A 25,481-nucleotide genomic window follows, 5' to 3' on the forward strand; every position below is an offset into this window, starting at 1 on the left:
TTACTGGAAACTGAGTTCAAAATCATAAACACAGTAACACAGTAACAATGGTAATATACAAAGTAGTACAATACTAGTGGTGATATGCAAGGTCAGAACATATAATAATAATAATGAGGCAGTCAAACATTCAGACCCCAGAATATACTAAATACCATGGGCAGGCATGTCTCCAAGTGGGACTGGTGCTCAAAGTGGTAAACCCGTAACACTGGGCACTTTCCCACTTCCAGTACAGCCAAGCAAACCCACACAGCTTGTAGTCTACTATACCACACGGAATATCAGTATGTTATGACACATATGCTCAAGGGCTCCCCCTAGATTTCAATACCTCCCCCTGTGCACACTACAGAATAAAAGGCCTTATACTGGATGATAAGTCTCTTGTCTTCTTTCTTCAGCTAGCTCAGTGTTTGTATTCCATAGAGTTTGCAGATGGTAGTGTAACGTAAAATAGTGAACAATAGCAACTTCAATTATGCAATTCACTTATAACTTCCTTTTCTTTGAAGATGCACCCCCGACCGTCAGTCAGTTCCTAGTGAAGAATAGGCTTTGAGGCCTGATTGAACACAGTCTATTTGGAAGGAACTGTGTTTGTGGGACTGTGGGTCTCAGCAGCACTGTAGTGACTAGTCTATAGTGTGTTAAGTGCTTTATGTAAGTTCTGGGCAACAGCCCTCTCCCCACACCAGGCCTGGATAATTGGAGGCCTCTATTCCAGTGATCTCAGTACTGCCGTCTGCCAGTCACGCTGCACACTCCACAAGACGATCAGGACCCTCGGTTAGCTCCGTACGCTGTGGTGAAACACTCCGGTGGCTCAGATTTCGTTCCATGCCAAGCAGGCCACAGCTCTTCCAGGCACACACCCACAGGTCCCTACAGGCAGGTCTCACATCCCAGGTAGAAGAGAAAGAAGAGGGACGCGCTGTATTTCCTACCCAGCATGCAGTTCTGTCATTTAGCCTCATGGGTAGGTAAGTGAGCACTGTGGGTAGGTGAGGCTTTTCAGAAACAAAACTTTAACCACTAGGGATCCGCGCTATAGCCAAATGACGGCTACAGCGCGGACCTCCTTTGCTGGGACTACGTCTATTGATGTCATCCCATGCACGAGCGGCCTGCGCGCCCCATGAGGATCCGAGCAAGGGGTCGATCCCGACCCCTTACCACGTGATTAGCTGTCAGCCAATGACAGCTGATCATGTGATACAACAGAGCCGGTAAACATCAGTCCCGATCACGGCCAGCTTACCAGTGCCCACCTGCCCCCCTCAGGAATAAATAAGTGCCCCCCGTAAGTGCCACCCAGCAGTGCCCATAGTGCCACCCAGCAGTGCCCACAGTGCCACCCATCAGTGCCCACAGTGCCACACATAAGTGCCCACAGTGCCACCCATCAGTGCCCACAGTGCCACCCACAATCTGCCTCAACAACGGTGCTGCACCCCAGTGCCACATATCCGTGCCCATCAGTGTCATCTACCAGTGCCCATCAGTGCCCAAAAGTGCCACCCATCAGTGCCCAGCAGTGCCACCTATCAGAGCCACCTATCAGTGCCACCTATCAGTGCCCATCAGTCCCATCTATCAGTGGTACCTATCAGTGCCCCTTAGTGCCACCCATCCGTGCCACCCATCCGTGACATCTTATCTGTGCCCATCAGTGCCGCCTTATCGGTGCCTATCAGTACTGCCTTATCTGTGCCTATTGGTGCCACCTTATCTGTGCCTATTAGTGCCGCCTTAACTATGCCTATCAGTGCCCACCAGTGCAGCCTATCAGTGCCCACCGGTGCAGGCTATCAGTGCCGCCTCATCAGAGCACTTCAATGAAGGAGAAAAATGACCTGTTTGCAAAATTTTATAACAAACTATTAAACATGATTTTTTATTTTTTTTTATTTTGCATTTTTTTTGTTTGTTTAGCAAAAAATAAAACTCCCAGCTGTAATTAAATACCACCCAAAGAAAGCTCTATTTGTGGGAAAAAAATGATAAAAATTTCATTTGGGTACAGTGTTGTATGACCACGCAATTGTCATTCAAAATGCAAGCTGAAAATTGGTCTGGGCAGGAGGGGGGCTTAAGTGCCCAGTAAGCAAGTGGTTAAGTCACAAGAAGCATAAATGTTCTGCCCACTAGAGGGAGCCAAATACAAATCTAATAGCATGACATTATTATATAGCATTTACATGACAAAAATTCTACACATATATATATATATATATATATATATATATATATATATATATATATACCTGCCTGCTTAATCTAAACCAAGCTATCTCTCTATCCATACCAACAATGCACACACAACCGCCATGTAAGCGGCCTTATCTAGTGTGGGGTGTAGACTTAGTCCCCCTAAACCATGATTGGCCAAAGCCACCATGGTTTTCGTCAATTATGGCTCTCTTAACAGAGGACGCTGTTATTGGCTAAAGCATGCTGGTCAGGTGCATGCTTTGGCCAATCATCATACAGAAATGCACTGCTATCTTTCATTTAAAACTGATCACAGCTGTAATGAATTGTTGGGTCTTGGCAATATAGATTAAATTCATTGAAAAAAACTGAATGGTCCCCCCCCCCAGTCCATTACCAGGCACTTTGGGTCTGGTATGAATATTAAAGGGAACCCCAAACCATAAATGTTTAAATAAATTGCGTGGGGGTCCCCCCAAATTCCATACAAGGCCCTCCAGGTCTGGTATGGATTTTAAGGGGAACCCTGCGCCAAAGTTTAAAAAAATGGCTTAGGGGTCCCTCAAAATCCATACCAGACCCTTATCCAAGCACACAACCTGGTAGGCTGCAGGAAAAGAGGGGGACAAGAGAGTTACTAGAAATGTAATTTTGCTGTACTAAACACAAGAAAACTGTGCCACTTTACAGGCACACTATAGACCCCCCCCCCAGGCACGATAGTTAAAGGAATATTTAATTTTTTTTGTTTCACTTCAAGCATTATTAAAATCACTGCTCCCAAAAAAACGTACATTTTTAAAACATATTTTGCATTGATACATGTCCCCTGGGGCAGGACCCAGGAGGTCCCCAAACACTTTTTATAGCAATAATTTGCATATAAACCTTTAAAATTAGCACTTTTGATTTTTCATGTTCGTGTCCCATAGGATTTAACGGTCTTCGTGTGTTTGTCTGAATTTTTTGCTTGTTCGCAAGTTTTGGTGCAAACCAAACCGGGGGGTGTTCGGCTCATCCTTATACAATACACATTATCATAAATATCAACATAGAACTCCTTCACACAATGGCAGATTTAATTAACATAAAAAATGGGTGAAAGACTCTTAAAAGCCACACTAGACTTATTTACAATAAACACATTATAGCAGACAGGGGGTTGGAGTTGATGACATCCGCATTAGGGATGAGCCGAACACCCCCCCTGTTCGGTTCGCATCCAGAACATGCGAACAAACAAAAAATGTGTTCAAACACGCACGCCCTTCTCCTGAAGAGTCCTCCCCTGGGTGCTTCTCCAGTTGCTGGGCCTCTCCCTTAGACAAGACGCCACCGGACCACCTTTGACTCAATAGGACCCCGATATCCATTCAGGTCTGTCCCTGCAGTTGCTTCGCCTTAGACAAGCCAGCCTCGAGACTTGGAAATGCATGATTCCGCATCCCAGGCCAGGAGGCCCATGGGGGCTGGTCAGGAGGACCTGAACCAAACAGACAGACAACCTCTCTGGACCAGAACCCCTGACCATGTGATGTCAGTACCTTAAATACCACCTCCCAGAATGCACAGCAGGAGAACACTCCCACTGGGCTGGTTCCGAAAAGAAAACATGGCATTCAATACACCCAATACACCCAGCTAGACTGCGTTCTCACACTTGCCGACGGTGACAGCGACACCTTCGGTCAAGGAGAACCCAGTGCAACCCAGCCAGACTGGTACTGAAACCATAATATTAGTCAAATTAGCCCCAAACCCAACTGTGGTTTCAGGAGAATTAACTTTGAAAAACATATAGCACATGCTCGTCTGGAGCCAGCGCTACACTCCATCCCCTTTACCCTCAGCTTCTTTAGCAAGGCAGTGGTTGTCTTGGAGGTGTGTTTGGGGTCGTTATCATGTTGAAATACTGCCAATGCGACCCAGTCTCCAAAGGGAGGGGATTATGCTCTGCTTCGGTATGTCACAGTACATGTTAGCATCCGTGTTTCCCTCAATGAACTGTAGCCCCCCCCAGTGCTGGCAGAACCCATGCAGCCCCAGATCATGACACTCCCACCACCATGCTTGACTGTAGGCACTTGTCTTTGTACTCCTCACCTGGTTGCCACCACACACGCTTGAAACCATCTGAACCAAATATGTTTATCTTGGTCTCATCAGACTCATCAGACCACAGGACATGGTTCCAGTAATCCGTGTCCTTAGTCTGCTTGTCTTCGGCAAACTGTTTGCAGGATTTCAAGTGCATTATCTTTAGACGAGGCTTCCTTCTCAATTGACAGCCATGCAGACCAATTTGATGCATTTACAGGCTGACCCCCCACCCCTTAACCTTTGCAGTAATGCCCCTTCAGCACTCATATGTCTTTTTCCCAAAGACAACCTCTGGATATGATGCTGAGCACATGCACTCAACTTTGTTGGTCAACCATGACGAGGCCTGTTCTGAGTGGAATCTGTCCTGTTAAAAAGCTATATGGTCTTCGTCATTGGGGGTTTGGTCCTCACTTCCTTAATTGGATAGGAGCTCTATATACCCAACCTCGTGCTTACGTGCGGTATGCAGGCTATAGATCAGAATATTTCCCCATCCAGCGAGGAACATAACAGGGTTGCCCCCTCTCCCCCCTATTGTTCGCGTTAGCTATCGAACCCTTGGCTGCACTAATTAGAGCGGACCCGAACATTAGGGGATTTTAAGTAGCAAGCACAACTCATAAGATATGCATGTTCGCGGACGATGCCCTGCTGTTCATTATGGCACCCCATACAACCTTACCTAACTTATGTAGGTTGCTGGAGAGGTTCACTGAAATTTCAGGTTTAGAGGTCAATCAGGCTAAGTCTAGGGCCCTGGACGTATCTCTGCCAGGGGATGAGCTTAACCTCCTCCGTAACAATTTCTCTTTCCAATGGTCCACATCCTCTATTCCATATCTAGGTATTCACATAACAAAAGACCCTTCGCACCTGTTCCAATATAATTATCTCCCACTATTACGGAAACTGACCAATCTCCTGGCCGCCTAACAACCGCTTTGTGTTTCATGGCTGGGTCGAATCGTGGCAGTTAAAATGTCGTTGCTACCTAAATTACTTTATCTATATCGGGTCTTCCCGATCCGAGTCCCACCTTATTTCCACTGCCTAGTGCAAGGCAAAGTATTTAAATACATTTGGGGAGCTGTTAGACCCAGAGTCTCTAAATCTACCCTTTATCGCCACAAAACACAAGGCGGACTGGGAGTACCCAACTTTCGCAACTATTACTATGCAGCCCAGCTTGCCCAACTCACCCTGTACCATGCCAAAACGGAAGTACCGATATGGGTTAGTCTCGAGGCCGTAGACACTTTTCATGTGAATATATCCAATCTCCTGTGGCTCCCCCCCCACGCAGAGAAGCAAGCCTAATAACCCGGTCACATTGCATTCCCTTAAAATCTGGGACAGGATCCACAAGTCCTTTCGGCTCAAATCCCAGCACTTACCTTTACTTTCCATTTTTGGTCACCCATCGTTTGGCCCGGCCTTCTCCGAGCCTGGCCTATTTGCGGCTTGGTCTAGGGCAGGCCTAGACCGAATTTGCACCCTAACAAAAAATGGACGCATCAAAGCTTTCCCCATTTTGCAAGCCCAATCTCACATCCCCAATAGCGAATGTTTCCGTTACCTACAAATTGCCCATTTTCTCAATTCAATACCCAAACCCATTAGCGCACATGATCATATGTCAATTTATGAGAAAATATGTGACTCTGATCCACATGCTCCAGGCATTATCTCCCAATTATACTCCCATTTCTCCTCTCCCCCTGCATCCCTCCCACCTTATACCACTAGTTGGTCCACAGACCTCAACTTAGACCTAGACATCGACGCATGGACTACGATCTGGACCAATACCAGTAAAGCCTCCCAAAATGTTATCGCCTCAGAAGCTAACTTTAAAGTTCTTATGCGCTGGTATCTGGTTCCAGCCAGAATAGCTAAGTTTGTCCCTGGGTACCCCGCTACATGCTTTAGAGGCTGTAATGAAACAGGCACACATATCCATATCTGGTGGACGTGTCCAGTTGCCCAATGTTTTTGGATAGCGACCTTCCAGATAGCATCAATCCTTATGGGAGACCTCCTCTCACCAGACCCATCTCTGGCCCTACTCAACTTAACACCCCGCAATTATATCTGCAGTCAACTATCCCTATTCCTTCAGCTAACCACAGCGGCTAAACAAACAATAGCCAGAGCCTGGAAAACTCCGACACTCCCGGTGGCAGAACTTAAAAACAGGGTTACACAGGCCATGATTCATTGTAAGATTGAAGCGAAACTCTTAGATCGTATGCCTCGATTTTATAAGGTCTGGCAGCCTTGGATACAACACTTTTTGCCCCCTGATTTAGACCCCTATCTCTTGGAGCCCTGAAATACCCATTTATTTGAGATCATCTCCAGCATGTGGCGGCCTGGGTCCGTGCGGGCCGATCGACCAGTCTCTCTCTCTCTTTCTCTCGCTTCTCACTTCTCTTCCCTTTCTCTCTTATCCCACTACTTTTATTCTTGTTCCTAATCTAACTGTTCTTTCCCTTTTTCTTTCCTATATCTGAAAACTTTGCCCACGCAGTACCAGTATTCCCCTAATCAGTATATTTTTTTTGCTATTGGGAGTAACTTAGTACTCCGACCCCGGTGACACCGGAATGATTGGGTTCCCGATTGTTTAACTAAACAATTACTCTCCATCTTGATCTATGCGACATATCCTTCTGTCCTCCTTATAACTGTCTTATTAGGCATAAGTCGCAAGTTTAGTGATCGTTTGTTCTTTATCCATTGTTCTATCTGAATTCTGATTGCAACGTACTGTGTACTTTTTCTGTCAATTGTTGATAAAAAATTTTGAAAGGAAAAGCTATATGGTCTTGGCCACCATGCTGCTGCTCGGGTTCAGGGTCTTGGCAATTTTCTTATAGCCTAGGCCATCTTTATGTAGAGCAACAATTCTTTTTTCAGATCCTCAGGGAGTTCTTTGCCATGAGGTGCCATGTTGAACTTCCAGTGACCAGTATGAGAGAGTGGGAGCAATAACACCAAATTGAACACACCTGCTCCTCATTCACACCTGAGACCTTGTAACACTAACGAGTCACATGACACTGGGGAGGGAAAATGGATAATTGGGCCCAATTTGGACATTTTCACTTAGAGGTGAACTTTTATTGCAGTGGTTTAGAAATTAATGGCTGTATGTTGAGTTACTTTGAGGGGACAGCAAATTGACACTGTTCTGCAAGCTGTACACTCACTACTTTACATTGTAGCAAAGTGTTATTTCTTCAGTGTTGTCACATGAAAAGATATAGTAAAATATTTACAAAAATGTGAGGATGTTCTCACTTTTGTGAGATACTGTACTTACACTTATGTACTTGCTTCCATGTCTGTGAATAGAACACTGTATTTCAATTTGATACATTGAGAGATATGTTTATTGTACTATTCTTCTTTAATAAAAAGAGTTTAACGAATAGAATGGAAGGGGTTCCCATTTTAGAGCATGCCCGACCACTATCAAGTGAATGGAAACAAAAAACGAAATACAAGGATACTCAACAGCATGTGTGATTGTGTCCAGGAAGAATATGGCAATGAAACTGGAGAGGGAGTGTTCCAGATTACTGCCAAGGACAATAAGATGACTCCAACAGTTGGCTAGCTCCACTGCACTTTTAAATCCCAAGGGTCAGCCTCCCAAACAACCACCAATAAGCTGAACTGAGGTTAATGTCTCTGAAAAAAACACAATGAAAAATAAATTGGATATGAGAAAATAATTTGTCACAATCATGTGGAAGAAACATGACAATAAACATGAAAAGTCAGCTCTGACCTTGAAATATAACTTAGGCCGCGTACACACGCGGGGACTGTTCGCTGAAACTGTCCGCTGAAACCAAGTTTCAGCGGACAGTCCGCTCGTGTGTGGGCTTTCAGCGGACAGTTTCAGCAAACAGTCCGCTGAACAAGGTTTTTCGGAAATTCTGAAAAACTGTCCGCTGAAACCTTGTTTCAGCGGACAGTCCCCGCGTGTGTAGGCTTGTTCGTCAAACAAAGTTGCGCGCATGCTCAGAAAGGATTTTCACGCCAAAAGTTATAATGCAGTGTATAGGACGTCGTATTTTTCGTCCCGTCGTACGTGCCGTTCACGTCATCGCGCACGGTTTCAGCAAACTGTTCGTCCGTCGTGTGTGGCCATGTCCGTCCTTGCTAATTTTGAGCGGACTGTTTGCCGAAACTGTTTGACGGACAAAGTTGGGCGAACAGTCCCCGCGTGTGTACGCGGCCTTAGAATGCTGGCATCTGCCATCCTTTAAACTTTATCATTCACACAAACAAATCCTGGACAAATCAAACTGGTGTTTAACTCACATGCACAGTGCAAGGTGCTGTAATTATCTAGACTAGATGATACCTTGTACAAAGAGAGAGAACAGCAGTGACTGTACTGCTCCTACAACTTAAAGTTGCTTGTGAATTCTGCCAATTCAGCAAGTTGTTTTACTGTCTGCATAGGCTGTCTGTGAGTCTAGGGGGTATGTCATTGCATATATTGGCTCTTGAAAACGATCACTGAGATCTGCACACCGTTCTGCAATATCTGCATGTAATGCCTGTAATTATGCATATTGGTATTGTCTTATTCTTTAGGTACAGCATATATTTTGATTATTTTTCTTCTAATAATAAATCTACTAATAAAATGTATTTCTTTAGAACTGTCATTATGAACAGCAGGAAGTATTCCAATGCTACATTTGAGGAAATAAACAATATAGTGAAGGCTATAGTCTCGCTGACAGAAAAATGCTGCGCTGAAGGAGCTGCTGCTGACTGTTATGATAATGAGGTAAATTTATAGCATCCATCTGTGCCTAACAAATACACTGATTTCCACAGATACATAAATAAAATACAAAAAAATCAATCCACCTAGTTTAAAATTTGACTAAGATGGAGCAAATTAGCAGAGCAGATTACAAAAAGCATGGCATTATTCATCACTGAACCGATAGTATTTTTGTTTTAAAAAAAATAAAATAATAAAATCAGGTCTGTACCCCCATAGTTGGATGGATTTGAGCATTCTACCTCTGTCAAATTGATACCAAGTGCAATTTAGCATGTGGTGGGAGCTCCAAGTTTGTCTCCTCCCTCTATTAGTTTGGAGTGGTGGACTGACAGTGCTAGCATACACCTTTACCCTAATTCTGAATGTACAACCTGTCATTAACTAGTAGTTTTTAATAATCTCACTGTTTTGGGTCAAGTAAAGATGAACTGTGGATAATAGAATATACCTTAAGAACATTAATGTGTCATTGGCATACATCATAAACAGTTGGAAAAAAGAGTAGTTATAATAATCCTTAAGGCCCCTTTCACACTGGGGCGCTTTGTAGGCACTACAGCGCTAAAAATAGCGCCTGCAAAGCGCCTTGAAACATCCGCTGCTGTCTCTCCAGTGTGAAAGCCCCGAGGGCTTTCAAACTGGAGCGGTGCGCTTGCAGGACGGTCAAAGTCCTGCAAGCCTCATCTTTGGAGCGCTGTAGGAGTGGTGTATTTATTGCTCCTAAAGCGCCCCTTCCCTTAGAAAACAATGAGGCAGTGCTGTAAACCCACCTGCAAAGCGCCGGTTTGCGCTGCTTTGTGGGCAGTTTTAACCCTTTTTTCGGACACTAGCGGGGGTTAAAACTGCCCTTCTCGGGGCCGAATAACGCTGCTAAAACGACGGTAAAGCGTCGCTAAATATAGTGGCGCTTTACCACCAGTGCCCGCAACGATCCAGTGTGAAAGTAGCCTAAATGTGCTTTTTTTGTTGTCATACCATTACTTTTTTACTACATTGTTAAAATATTACTTTTAAATAAAAATGTAATATTATTATTATTATGCAGGATTTATAGCGCCAACAGTTTGCAAAGCACTTTACAAAATGAGGACAGACAGTACAGTTACAATACAATTCAATACAGGATGATTTGTTCAATACAGGATGAATTGGAGGGCCCTGCTCATTAGAGCGTACAATCTAGGAGGGAGGGTCAAGTGATACAAAAGGTAATAGCTGTGGAGGAGGAGCTGATGGAGAAAATGAAAGTACAATTGTTAAGTGACGGCAGGATAGGCTTCTCCGAAGAGATGGGTTTTTTAGTGATTGTCCAAAAGCAAACAGAGTATGAGATAATCGGACAGATTAGGATAGGGAGTTCCATAGGATGGAAGAGGCTCTGGAAAAATCCTGAAGGTGAGAATGGGAGCAGATGACAAGGGAGCTAGAGTTTTCGGAGGAACAAAGAGAACGATTAGGTTGGTATTTTGAGACTAGGTTAGTGATGTAGCTGGGAGTTGTGGATTGCTTTGTAAGTTGTTGTTAGTATTTTGAAAGTAATTTGTTGGGTGAGAGGAAGCCAATGGAGGGATTGACACAGAGAAGTAGCAGACACTGAGCAGTTCGTAAAGTGGTTGAACCTAGCAGCAGCATTCATAACAGACTGAAGGCGGGATAGCCTATGTAAAGGTAAGGCAATGAGAAGAGAGTTGCAGTCGTTGAGTCAAGAGATTACCAGGGAGTGAATTGGGAGCTTAGTGGTGTCATTGGTTAGAAAGGGACACACTTTTGAGATGTTGTGGAGGTTGAGATGCCTAAATTTGGACAGTGATTGGTGTGGGACAGTGTGGGGTTGAAAAGATAGTTCAGGATTACACCTAGAACCTTGGCATGCGGGAATGGGCTGACCGATAGATTAGGGGAAGAGGCTATCAGCTAACCCGGGGTGGAGGTGTAGATCGTGAATAGGAAAGGTCCAGGAATACAATCTTGGGGGACTCTGACAGAGAAAAGAAAAGGAGAGGAGGAAGTAGAATTGTAAGTATCACTAAAAGTGTGGTTGGATAAGTAGGAAGAGAACCAGGGAAGAGTACAGTCACAGAGACCAAAGACGTGGAGTTTTTTGAGGAGGAGGGCGTGGTCAACCGTATAAAAGGCAGCAGAAAGGTCCAGGAATAGGAGTAGAAAATAGTGTCCATTGGTTTTGGCCATTAGTAGATCGCTTGTTTTAGGAGGGCAGTTTCTATGAAATTTGAAACTGTTTTTAAATCTTCCTACCTTTAAAGCTAATACATTTCTTTTAGATGGTCCTCAATAACAGAAAAGCATTTTCATTTGCAAGTTGCAAGATGATTTAAACTGTTGTTTCTAGTTTTTTCTCTTTTTGAATAAATGTACATCTCTCAAATTTATAGGTGTGCAGAATAAATTAGTTTATTTAGGTAAATATAAACATATTTTTTATATTTTTTACTTTTAGGCATCAGCTCTGTCAGGAAAATCCTGTGATCCAAAGTCTCCATTTCCAAAACATCCTGGAGTCACTAGTTGTTGTGTTCATAAGGGTCTTGAACGAAAATTGTGTTTAGCTGATTTAAAGCAACCTCCAAAGGAATTCCCAACTTATTTGGAACCATCAAATGAAGAACTGTGTACTGCCTTTAAGACTAATCCTCAGTTATTTTCTATTAAGTACGTATAAAAATACCATATCTATCCATATCCATATCTTTGACAAATAATGGCCATGCAGTTCAAAAAACTTTTTTCCTTTCCCTATTTGAACTGTGTTCCCAGAAAACATACTGAGATGTTCAAGATTTGCTCACTTTTTCGATTAAATGATTATATAGAAAGTAGCCGCGCTTATGGAAAAGAACACAATAGATAGGAAGATAAATACGTGCTATCGCACTACCAAAAAGTTATCTATTTATTTATTTATTTATTTATTTTTATCAAGGGGTTGCTGCCTCCCTAGATACACGGGCTTTAATCAAAAGACCGTGTTATGAGATAAATGATTAATGTGGGCTACTGGCGCTACCTCCAATATATATATATTCAAAATATTAAGATTATTAAAAAAATACCGTTAGTGGCCCTCAGGCCTGGAATATATCTATATGTACTTAATACACCTCCTATCAACTGATGTGGGTTAAACTAAACCAATCCCTTAATGATTAATCCAAAAAATGAGTGGTTTCTATATGAACCCCAGCAAAGGGGTATGTATCAAGGAGGAAAAACTAAATCCAAAATTTGTGAAAACCTGTGAAAAGAATTCCCCATCCACATGGGACGTGTATCAGCATAAAGACCCGAATAATTATAATAAAACTAGAAACAGAACAAAAAAAACAAAAACGTGAAAAGCCTAGAACAATTTTTTTTAAAAACACAAAAATAGTCCACAATAGTTCTTCTGTCAAATGTCCACAAATGTGCAAATTTTCTGCTTCAGGATAAAAGAAGGTGACTTTTGTGATCATGAATGCTTATTGGTGACTTCCGTGCTCATTCCCCCTCATGGGTCCCCACTCACCAGATCCACGCGCCCCCTAAGGGGTTATAGGCATGTAGGTTCTGTTCCACTTTACTATTGGGAATTCCACCACTCGGCTTTGTCTTCCAAGTTCTTCCACAGGATTTTGTTCGTTGTAAAGGAAAAAACAATCTTGTATCCGGTGGTAGTTCCTCAAAAGGGAAAGAAACCAACTCTCATGGTGTAGTATGTCGGGTGTCCAGAAAAAACTTTGGGGGAACAGGCTATTGCCACATAATATTATACTCTTTACAGGGCTATATTGAAAAAAGTGGGAGGACTGTGGCCACTATCTAAAAAGTTATATGTTTTATTGCAAAATTAGAAAAAATAATAAAAAATATATAATCAAAAAATGTAATCAAAAAAAATTATTTTACAAAGATATAAAAAATGCAAAAAACAATGCAAAAAACATCTCACAAATCCATCATGTATAGCCTATTGTAAAGCAGTTTCACTCCTTATTCAATGGGGAACTAGACTCCATATCCTCCAGAGTGCCACTATCTAGGTGTATTCTATCCCCAAGGGAGCTGCTTATACAAAGATGTTAAGGCTATTACGGAATGAATTAAAAAATAAAATAAAACTTAGTAGGTTAAAAATGAATTACGATTTATAAAATCCTTGGCGCCTTAGCGCTGAAAGAGAGAATGTCACCGGCTTGCCAAATCGAACCAGAACCCCTCGAGCGAGCGGCGTGCATTCCAGCTGCGCTCCAATGGGTCAGGCGAGCCGGAAGTGACGTAGTGTGCATAATGACGCTGTACGCGTTTCGTCAGAGACATCTTCATCAGTGATCGCTGCTGAAGACGTCTCTGACGAAACGGCAGTATTGTTGGTGGTGAAGGATTCTTTCTCTCCCTTTGGTGACACTTCTTAGTCGGTGTTGTGTGTAATATCACAGTGGAGATCACATGGAAAATTGTTTCCTTTTGGAAATGGACTAAACAATTGTTTGCACCGAGGGTTAAAATTCTGAACTTTAGTGTTGCATTGGTTTATTTCTTATTAATTTACAGTTGTAATTAATTTTGCATGATTTGCATTTCACTTTCTATACGTGCAAATGGTTATTAATTGATCTTTCTTCTATCTATATGTATTCTGTTATTGGATGCAGGACTGGCTAGTAGCTCAATTGCATATTGAGCAAGTTCTGGCCAGTGGTCCATCCTCAAGACCCAGTAACCCAGTGGCTCTGTTGGAAAGGTCTCCAAGTCTGCTCTTGCCCCTAGATATTTCTGCACCATGTAATGCAGAGGCTGGCGATCCTTTCTTGAACCGATCAGACCATGGTGCTGAGGACTGAAATTTTTTTTAGCCTCCTTGGTGGTATCCCTGAGCGTGACTCGGGGTTGATTTTCTCTGCCAGGAGCAGTAATCCCGAGTCACGCTCAGGGAACATTGCAGAGCTGCCAGCGGAGCCCCTTACCTTCTCCTGGTGATCCAGCAATGTCCTCCGATGTGATCGCCGGCGAGCATCTGACTTTCTGGTTCCATTCCCTGTGAGCAGCAGTGGCGCATGGGAGCGGAACTGGGTGGGAAATTTAAAAGTGAAACACAAACACACACACACACATAAATAGAGGTGATACATTGTAATCCCAGATGATTACACTGTATCCTCTCAGATCTGACACTGATCAATGTATAGTGCCTCTTGCCTCCATTGTACTGTAATTTCTGCCCATAAAATATTTATAACATGGCATCAAAAAAGCTCCACTTTGCTACAAAAGCGCTTTTGGACCAGTTGAGTGACAGTGACATGGAGTTGCTCACAGAACTGGGCAATAGTGAGTCGTGGGGAGATTTGTTGTCTGACACTGATCTAGTAAGTGACAGCAGTGATGATCCTGCACCTGACCTCAGCAATGTGTGCACTTGGTGCCCTATTGACTGCAAAACGGACCAGGTAGTGCCCCCAAGATTCCCCTTCACTGAATCACCTGGGATGAAGGTAGATGTTGAGCGTGACAGCCCTCTGGCATACCTGCAATTATTCCTCACTGAGGAGGTAATTGAAAAAATTGTCACAGAGACAAACCTACCAAGAGCAGAAATCTGCTACGCTGCATGCCAGGTTTTCCAGAAGCAGAAAGTGGGAAACGGTGACCAAAGAGGACATCTGGCAGTTTCTGGGATTCATCATTCTTCAGGGGGTGGTTGGGAAACCACTCCAGAAATGGTACTGGACCACCAATAAATCACTGGCCACTCCGTTTTTGGCACTGTGATGTCAGAATACCGGTTTTCCCTCATAATGAAGTATTTCCACTTCACGAACAATGAAGAGTTTGATGAGGCCACGAATCCTGCACCCAGACTAAAAAAAATCTGAGAGGTATGCCAAATTATTGTGACCAATTTCCAGCAGACCTACGTGCCAGAAAGGGATGTCAGCGTGGATGAAAGTTTGATGGCCTACAAGGGACACCTAAGCTGGATACAGTTTATTGTATCCAAAAGAGCGTGGTTTGGCATCAAATCCTACATGCTCTGCGGGTCATCCACTGGGTACTTCTGGAATTCGGTAATTTACACCGGTAAAGGCATGAAGTTCAACCCCAGGTACAGCGGCTATGGGATGGCCACATCATTTGTCCTTACACTGCTGGAGCCATTGCTGAACCAGGGATATTGAGTAACCATGGACATTTTCTACACGTCTCCGGAACCGTTTGAGGTTTTGCTACAAAACAAGACTGATGCGTATGGTACTGTTAGGTCTAACCGACGTGACATGCCATCTATGTTTTCCAAGAAAAAAATAAAAACCGGAGAAATGTTTGCCTGGCAGAAGGTTATGATGATGGTAATGCGATGACGAGACAAGAAGGACGTGTGTCTCATGAGTACTGTGAACAATACCTCCACTGCCATGGTCCACACAAAAGGTGGGAAAGATGTTCTGAAGCCACAAGTCGCGATAGACTATAATAACACTATGGGAGGTGTCGACAGAGCCCATCAGGCAATAACATTTTATCCGGCTATGCGCAAACAGAAAAAAAAAATGATAACAAGATTTACAGGCATCTTCTGGAACAACACCTTTGGAATGCATATATCCTGTACAGAGCAAAGAGTTTTTATCTGGAAGGTGGCTGAGCAAATTTTTGTCAAACATCAGACGCCATCAGTAGCTGTGAACAGATCTGGATGACGTGCTGTTAACGTTGCCAACCCAGAATGCCTAACAGGTCGTCACTTTATGGACTACATACCACCAACTACATACCACCAAAAAAGGCAGCACCTACCAGGATGTGTGTGGTTTGCTGTTCAAAGAGAGATAGCAATGGAAAGAAAGTCCGAAAAGAAAGCAAGTTGCATTGTCTGGATTGTGACGTCGGACTGTGTGCTGTACCTTGTTTCAAAATATATCACACTCGCGATGTTTATTGAATTTTTTTTGTTTGACAAATTTCATTATTTTTTATTAGATTATTGAATAAAATGATATTATTTATTATAATTCATGATTTTGTGTTTCAAACTTTATCACATCTGGGATGTCTACTAGAGCCTTGTTTGGTCAGGTTTAAGTAAGTAATTACTAAGAATTGCAGGCCTATAATACATAACACCAAATTTCCATGCAAAAAATTGTACCGCTTTTGGTTCAAAATTCCGGACATAATCATACCGCCAGGGAGGTTAAAGGCATCGGTCAGCCGGCCACCTTCTCCACCACTCTTCCTCTGACTGAATGAAACCTCAGCAACACGTTGTCCAGCACCAGGAAACTGTAACCTCACAGGGTCTGGAAATGCATTGCACAAATCTTTTTTCAAGGCCTCCTGAAGATGTTTCATCCTCTGCTCCCTCTGCGAAGGCAGGATGAGTTCTACAACCTTACCCTTGTAACGTGGATCCTTGATACCATCCTTGATACCATGGATCCTAGGGTCATTTTGCAGGTTTTGCAGAATCAGGGAGGCTATGCCGAGTAAGTTTGCAGAGGTGTTCGATTCTGAGTCCTCTAGGTTACTAAGGATCACATGATCCATAACTACCTTATCCCAGCCACATACAAATCCTTGTGTTTCTGGGGACTGAAAACCATCCCTTGAAGATTGCTGCTGAGTGTCATCTATGCTGACACAATCCTCCTCCTCCTCCTCTTCTCCCTGTGTGTGAATAAAGGGGGCCTTGAGAGGTAAGGAAGTCCTCCTCCTTCTCTCGCTGTTCTGCCTCAAGTGCCCTGTCCATGATTCCATGAAATGTGTGCTCCAACTGGAAGACTAGAGGGTCAGTGTCACTGATGCATACATTGTCATTGCTCACCATCCTTGTGGCCCCTCTCAAATGGTGACAGGACAGTGCATGCATCCTTGATCAGTAGCCACTGGCATGGTGAAAAGAAACCAAGCACCCTGTCCTGGTGCCATACTAGAACAGGTACTCATTGATGGCCCTCTGCTGTGTGTGCAGCCGCTGCAGCATTGCCAATGTTGAGTTCCACCTGGTGGGCATGTCACAAATGAGGCTCTTGGTGGAAAGGTTGCATTCCATATGAATGTCAGCTAGCCGAGCACTGGCATTGTATGACCGGCAGAAATGACTACAGACTTTTCTGGCCTGCCTCAGGAGATCCTGTAAGCCTGGGTACCTGTTCAAGAACCACTGCACCACCAAATTCAGGACGTGTGCCAAACATGGAACATGGGTCAAGTGTCCCTATCAGAGGGCAGAGAGAAGGTTGGTGCCATTGTCGCATACAACCATTCCTGGCTGAAGCTGGCGTGGCGTCAACCACCTCTGAGACTGCCCCTGCAGAGCTGACAGAATTTCTGCCCCAGTGTGGCTCCTGTCCCCTAAGCAGACCATCTCAAGCACCGCATTGCATTTTTTATCCTGACTGCTTGTGTAGCCCCTTGAACGCTTACAGAGCACCCCTGGTTCAGAGGACAAATATGCAGAAGAGGCCATAGAGGAAGAAAAAGAGGAGGGGTGGAGGAGAGATCTGTGGCAGAATCACTACTAGCATTTTGGAGGTGTGATGGCGGGACAAGCTCCAACAAAACTGAACCCTGTCCTGCATCCTTCCCAGCTGCCAGTAGACTTACTCAGTGTGCCGTGAAGGAAGGGCAATATTCTTGCCCATGCCTGCTGGACCATGAGTCAGCGGTAATATTCACCTTACTGCTGACCTCCCTGTCCAACAAGGCCAAAACATTGCCTTCCACATGCCGGTAGAGAGCCAGAATAGCCTTCCATGAAAAGAAATTGCATTTTAGAACCTGCCAAAATGCCAGGTACAGCACATTCCACAAATTCACGAAAGGGGGCAGAGTCTACCAGCTGAAAAGGCAGCAGTTGAAGTGCTAACAATTTTGTCAAGCTAGCATTTAGATGCTGAGCATGTGGATGGCTGGGACCGAATTTCTTTTTACGGTTCAGCAACTGGGGTAGGTAAATGCTAAAACCAGATGGTGGTGTATTGCTGGCAGATTGGCTGCAAGTACTTAGGACACCTATTGCTATACCTGCATTCCTCTCAATGCAGGTTTTTGAGAGGACTGGTGGTATAGTAGAGTTGGAGATCCCAGATGAGGAGCAAGGAAAAGTCCGCCTTTTTCTTTGCTGCGGGTCTTTCAAGTGCTGTTGCTAACAAATTGCATGCCAGGTTGCCATATGGCTGTTGTTCTGTCCACGCTTCATCCGCTTCAGACATGACCTATTGTACAGCCTCATCCCCCCTTGTGTCATGTAATTATTACAGTAAAGAGGATGCACCATTGGAGGAAGTATATTTGCCTGCTTTAAAAGGCAGGCTGCATTTTACATTTATAGGTAGTCAGGGCTCGAGTGCTGCGGGAACGCATGGGAACGGCGTTCCCGTACTATTTCCACAGCGGGAACGCCGTTCCCATTAGCTATCTGAGCCGGGCCGGCTGAGGCTATGCAGCGCGTAGTCCGCGCTGCTCCTCAGCCGCCGAGTGACTGTGCGTGCCCACGCCGAAGTCATGTGACCGGTTGCTAGATGCGGAGCGGCCCCTGCCTAGCAACCGGTCACATGACTTTGGCGTGGGCACGCACTGGCACGAGACCGTCAGTGTGACACACGCGCGCCGGACTGTCCTCCCGCTCCCCTCTACCCAGTGCCTCCTGTGGAAACAGCCGCTGCACTTTGAGTTTACTTAGTTCTTCTCCCCCAGAACAGAAGGGAAGAGAATACCAGGAGGTCAGTCACTAGTAGTGTGTAAGTAAGTTGCATTCTGCAATACCCTGCCAAATTGCCAATACTCATCCATACTGCCAATACTCATCAATACTCTGCAATACCCTGCCAATACTCATCAATACTCTGCAATACCCCGCCAATACTCATCAATACTCTGCAATACCCCGCCAATACTCTGCAATACATACCCTGCCAATACTCTGCAGTACCCTATCAATACTCTGCAATACCCCGCCAATACTCTGCAATACCCCGCCAATACTCTGCAATACCCCGCCAATACTCTGCAATACCCCGCCAATACTCTGCAATACCCGCAAATACTCATCAATACTCTGCAATACCCTGCCAATACTCATCAATACTCTGCAATACCCCGCCAATACTCTGCAATACATACCCTGCCATAACTCTGCAGTACCCTATCAATACTCTGCACTACCCTATCAATACTCTGCAATACCCCGCCAATACTCTGCAATACCCCGCCAATACTCTGCAATACCCGCCAATACTCTGCAATACATACCCTGCCAATACTCTGCAGTACCCTATCAATACTCTGCAATACCCTATCAATACTCTGCAATACCCTGCCAATACTCTGCAATACCCTATCAATACTCTGCAATACCCTGCCAATACTCTGCAATACCCTGTCAATACTCTGCCAATACTCTGCCAATACTCTGCAATACATACCCTGCCAATACTCTGCAATACCCTGCCAATACTCTGCCAATACACACCCTGCAATACCCTATCAATACTCTTCAATATTCTGCCAATACTCTTCAATATCCTGTCAATACTCTGCAATACTCTGAAATACATACCCTGCCAATACTCTGCAATACCCTGCCAATACTCTGCCAATACACACCCTGCAATACCCTATCAATACTCTTCAATATTCTGCCAATACTCTTCAATATCCTGTCAATACTCTGCAATACATACCCTGACAATACTCTGCAATACCCTGCCAATACTCTGCCAATAAATACCCTGCCAATACTCTGCAATACCCTGTCAATACTCCACAATACTCTGCCAATACTCTGCCAATACATACCCTGCCAATACTCTGCAATACCCTGCCAATACTCTTCAATACTCTTCAATACTCTGCCAATACTCTGCCAATACTCTGCCAATACTCTTCAATATTCTGCCAATACTCTTCAATACTCTGCCAATACTCTGCCAATACTCTTCAATACCCTGCCAATACTCTGCAATACCCTGCCAATACTCTGCCAATACTCTTCAATACCCTGCCAATACTCTGCAATACCCTGCCAATACTCTGCAATACCCCATCAATACTCTGCAATACTGTGCCAATACTCTGCAATACCCTGCCAATACTCTGCCAATACACACCCTGCAATACCCTATCAATACTCTTCAATATCCTGCCAATACTCTTCAATATCCTGCCAATACTCTGCAATACATACCCTGCCAATACTCTGCAACACCCTGTCAATACTCTGCAACACCCTATCAATACTCTGCAATACTCTGCCAATACTCTGCAATACTCTGCAATACTCTGCAATACCCTGCCAATACTCTGCCAATAAATACCCTGCCAATACTCTGCAATACCCTATCAATACTCTGCAATACTGTGCCAATACTCTGCAATACTCTTCCAATACTCTGCAATACCCTGCCAATACTCTGCCAATAAATACCCTGCCAATACTCTGCAATACTCTGCCAATACCCTGCAATACTCTGCCAATACTCTGCAATACTCTGCCAATACTCTGCCAATACTCTGCAATACCCTATCAATACTCTGCAATACCCTGCCAATACGTGCAATACATACCCTGACGACACTTACTCTGCAATACTTACCCTGACAAGACTCTGCAATACTTACCCTGCAATACCCAGCAATGCCCTGCCAATAATCTGCAATACCCAGCAATAATCTGCCATACCCTGCAAATACTCTGCAATACCCTGCCAATACTTACCCTGCCAATATTCTGCAATACCCTGCCAATACTTACCCTGCCAATACATATTCTGCTAATACCCAGCCATACCCATCCATGCTCAGCCGAAATATTATTGGGGGAGATGACGTGGATATTACAGTGGGGGAGATGTATATTACAGTGGGGGAGATGTATATTGCAGTGGGGACTATATGGTGGTGACATTTTCACAGGTTTTTGCAAATTCAATTATTATTTGCTGATCCGAAAAATGATCGATCCGTGACTCTGATCCAAGGAATGATCCGATCCGTGAGTTTTTTGATCCGTTGCTGATAATCTTGCACGGCAAGGGCAACGTTATTCCAGTTTGATATTTTCTAATTTGCTGTATTTGAATTTGGAACAGGGTGTATTTGTGTTAGAAATTCCCTGCGAGAGAAAGATCATCACCCATTGTGTTGATTATTCTGTTTGACAAGTTAACTTATTTTGTTTTTGTAAACTGCCACTTTACAATAAATGGTATACTGTATTTTCTGTGAAATATATATGCATAAGAGCGTACTTTCTTTTTTTTTTTTTTGGTGGGGGAGTGGATCTTGGTTGGGAGTTCCCACACTTTTTTCCCCAGGACTTGACCCCTGTAGGTAGTCAGCTATAAAGTTAAACTATTAAGGGAATTCTAACTCTCCTTCAAATTTCCTGTACCACCTTTTCCCTACAGTCATTTTGCTTAAAGCTCAACTGTGGGAAAACTATACATGTTTCCCTTACTGTGGGGCTGTGCCTTCAATGCAAGGGTTATTTGCTCATTTAGGTTTAGGGGATACAGAAAAGCAGGTATACTTACCTGATCCCTCACTCCTCCCCACAGCTAGACCAGACCCTTCAATGTCTTCTCCCCTAAACTCTACCAATCTAAGGTCCTGACATCATCAAGACCAGTGCAGGGTCCATAGCCCCACACTAGATGAGAGGAGGCAAAGGGACATTCTAATGCTGTAGCGCTCCCCCATGCTATCTGCTGCAAGACTGGAGGATTTTGTAAGCGGATGCATTTCTCCTCTCCCCCACTGGACAAAATGAGCAGTTAACCCTTGCAGTGATGGTGCAGCCCCACTGTACAGGATCATTTTATGGTTTCCCTGAGTTGGGCTTTACCCACTTGGCACCTGCGTTATAGCAGAAAGATGGCTACAGCACAGGCTTAAAATGCCAGGAGGGCATCCCTGGACGTCCTCCTATTCTCGCATTGCCCACACACCCCCTGCGGCGCACGAGCGGTGCGTTCTGTGATCGCCAAGTCCTTGGGACACAGTTGATCACAGATCAGGGTAAAGGGCCAATCACAGTGGGCCCTTTACCACGTGATCAGCTGTCAACCAATGACAGCTAATCATGGATATAAACAGAAGCCATTTATCTGCTTTTTTCCCCTCACGCTGATAGCGTGAGGAAAAAGTAAGAAAGCTGTTAAGCGGCTTCTGTTAGAGGGACATTGACCCCCTCAGTGCCCAGTAGTGCTGCTAATCAGTGCTCACCAGTGCTGCTAATCAGTGCCCACCAGTGCCACCTATCAGTGCCCATCAGTACTGATACTCAGTCCCCACAAGTATCACTTATCTTGGCTGCTATCAGTGCCACCTACCAGTGCCCATCAGTGTCGCCTATCCATTTAAGACCCGGACCATTTTGCTGGCCAAAGACCAGAGCACTTTTTGCGATTCGGCACTGCATCACTTTAACTGACAATTGCGCGGTCGCATGACGTTGCTCCCAAACAAAATTAGCATGCTTTTTTTCCCACAAATAGAGCTTTCTTTTGGTGGTATTTGATCACCTCTACGGTTTTTATTGTTTGCGCTATAAACAAAAAAAGAGCGGCAGTGCAGCCTATCAGTGCCCATCAGTGCAGCTTATCAGTGCCCATCTATGCAGCCTCATCGGCACACAGTAAAGGGAAAAAATGACCTGTTTGCAAAATTTATAACAAATTTATATTAAAAACTTTTTTTGTTTTCAAAAATTTTCAGTCTTTTTTTGTTTGTTTAGTATTTTTTTAAATTTCATATTGGTACAGTATTGCATGGTTGCACAATTGTCATGCAAAGTGTAAGAGCACTGAAAGCTGAAAATTGGCCTGGTGAGGAAGGGGGGTATAAGTGCCCAGTAAGCAAGTGGTTAATATGATCACGAAGGTCCAGAGGTGGTACAAAGGAAAAACTAAAGAAGAAAAAGGTATTACGATTTGTGCACTTTGAGGCTTCCTCTTTTTACCCTGCTGTCCCAGACACTAGCCTACATGTGCAATTATGTTAAAACAGCCTTGATTATAGAGTGTCCAAGACGTTTCATACAGAGAGGACCGCTTTGTGTAAAAGTACTTTATAAGAACAGATAAGTAAGGTACACTTTATGTGATACTGGCACAGACACCAATCTCTTTTATGTAACCGTATGATAGGCATATTAAGAGACATTGCGTGAGCAGAGGATTGTGAAGATAACTGAATGATTGTTTCTCTATAGCGGTAACATTTTTGGTAGATTCCGTTTCTAATAGCCTATTTAAAACATTACCTTGTCTGCTTTACAGATTTCTCTATGAATACTCCAGTAATTTTGCCCAAGCTCCATTTCTAATAGTCAAAAACGCCACGGAAAACTACCTAAAAATGATACAAGAATGCTGTACAGCTAAAAAATCAGCACCATGTTTTGTCAAACAGGTTTGTCTTGTTTGTTTTCTATTTCCTATTTTGAACATATTTGCTATGTTTGTAATATTTCCCCAGCATGTGGTCTGTGTCTCTAATATATGTGGACAAAGCCTTGCTCCTTAACTATTTGCTGCCAAGTAATACATTTTGCATGGTTGCAAAAAGTTTGGTTGAAACTTCCTGTTACCCTTTATTAATATAGATAAATAGTGTAAAAAAATGTATAAAGTTGAATCCTGAGTCCAATACTGTTAGAAAATTAAAGTGAATGTATGCCTTTATTTAAAAAAAAAAAAAAATGTTTCCCTGAATATTTAAACTAGATGCTTACTCAGGTATATAGCTTGGGTGGCCAGGAAAGAGAGGGCAGCAAGTATGTGGCACCCCCTTCCAATACCAAACCAGGCCACACGAGTCTGGTACAGTTCTACATGAATTGCCTAAGAATATAACAATACTAGTTATGGACTCAACCTGACATAAAAAGGGTATGTATATACACTATATTGTTAAAAGTATTGGGATGCCTGCCTTTACATACACATGAACTTTAATGGCATCCCAGTCTTAGCCCTTGTACACACGGTCGGAGAATCCGTCGGAATGTGTCCTATCGGACCGTTTTGTCGGATAATCCGACTGTGTGTGGTATGCATCGGACTGTTTCCGTCGGAATATCCGTCGGACCAAATTTTCCAACTTGCTGGAAATATTTTCCGACAAACTGGTCCGATCGGACATACTCCGATCATGTGTAGAGAATTCCGATCGGACAAAGTGCCACGCATGCTCAGATCAAATTCCTACACCAAAGCTATTGGCTACTAGCCTGAACGTAGACCCGTCGTAACGAAATAACGTCATCACGTTCTGAACGATTGGATTTTCTGACAACTTCGTCCGACCGTGTGTATGCAACAGTTTCGAACAAGATCCGTCGGACAAAATCCGACGGACAGAATCCGTCGGATTTGGTTGTCGGAATCTCCGACCGTGTGTACAAGGGCTTAGTCCGTAGGGTTCAATATTGAGTTGGCCCATCATTTGCGGCTATAACAGCTTCAACTCTTCTGGGAAACAAGGATGAATGAATTTATCATCATTATGAGGGGCTCCCACCATCCCTGTGCTGTGCTGACTTCCTGAGTTTTTAACTTTTAGGTTTGTTAACTTTTCGTTAATTATGAATTATGAATTTGGATCCAAAATTCGTAAGCAAAATTTCGTATTTTGTACGGAATTTGTATGCAAAAAACGGATTTGTACGAATGTACAAATTTTCGGAAATTCGTACGAATTTTCGTTTTGTAAGAAACTAATCGCACATGTCTATTTACAACCATCCTAATGTACCACTGTACTCCCTGGGTATGCCCCTATTACTTGCTTTTAATGTTGCTAGCTCCAGCACTGTTATTCCTATTCCAATGACCCCGAATAGGCTAACTCCTATATGGTATCTTTATTTTAATGTTCTTGTTTCTGTTGGGTGACTTACCAAGCACTGAAGGAAGGATAAGTGACAGCCCTAGAGCCTACGACCACCTCAATATTTCTTAACAGGTTAATTTAACCACTTCCCATCCAGCCTATTGTCCAATGACAATTGTTGTTCTGGTTGGACATCATAAATTCACTGGTATAAGCAATCATAATGTGTAAGTGTTCTGGTCACTGTGTTAAAATTATTTAAATTTTTTTACATGCTTTCACCATTCAGTCTCCTTGATCACCGCCACCCCAGTTATATGATAACACTGTACTGAACTGGTGACAGTATGGAAAAAAAAAATGAATTGTGAAAAAAGAAAATTTTATTTCTTAATTTTCCAGTTTAAAAATGTAAACTTCTAAAAACTTGCCATGCCTCTTACTAAATACCTTGCTCGTACTGTCTACTTTCCAAAAAGGGGTCGTTTGGGGAATATTGGTACTGCCCTGGCAT

The 25,481-nt window shown here is 43.6% G+C and overlaps 1 protein-coding gene across 1 annotated transcript in view; it reads left to right on the plus strand.

Annotated features, from left to right (window-relative positions):
* The window catches only part of GC (GC vitamin D binding protein), a 202,612-nt gene that overhangs the window by 95,993 nt on the left and 81,138 nt on the right, over positions 1-25,481 (plus strand). The window contains exons 3-5 of the mRNA XM_077476444.1: positions 8,998-9,130; positions 11,592-11,803; positions 23,413-23,545. Of these exons, the coding sequence (XP_077332570.1) occupies positions 8,998-9,130; positions 11,592-11,803; positions 23,413-23,545 (478 nt within the window). The remainder of the gene's footprint in view (positions 1-8,997; positions 9,131-11,591; positions 11,804-23,412; positions 23,546-25,481) is intronic.

Source organism: Lithobates pipiens, unplaced genomic scaffold (assembly GCF_037356315.1).
Source record: "Lithobates pipiens isolate NorthernLeopardFrog02 unplaced genomic scaffold, aLitPip1_a1.2 Scaffold_13, whole genome shotgun sequence".
NCBI lineage: Eukaryota > Metazoa > Chordata > Amphibia > Anura > Ranidae > Lithobates > Lithobates pipiens.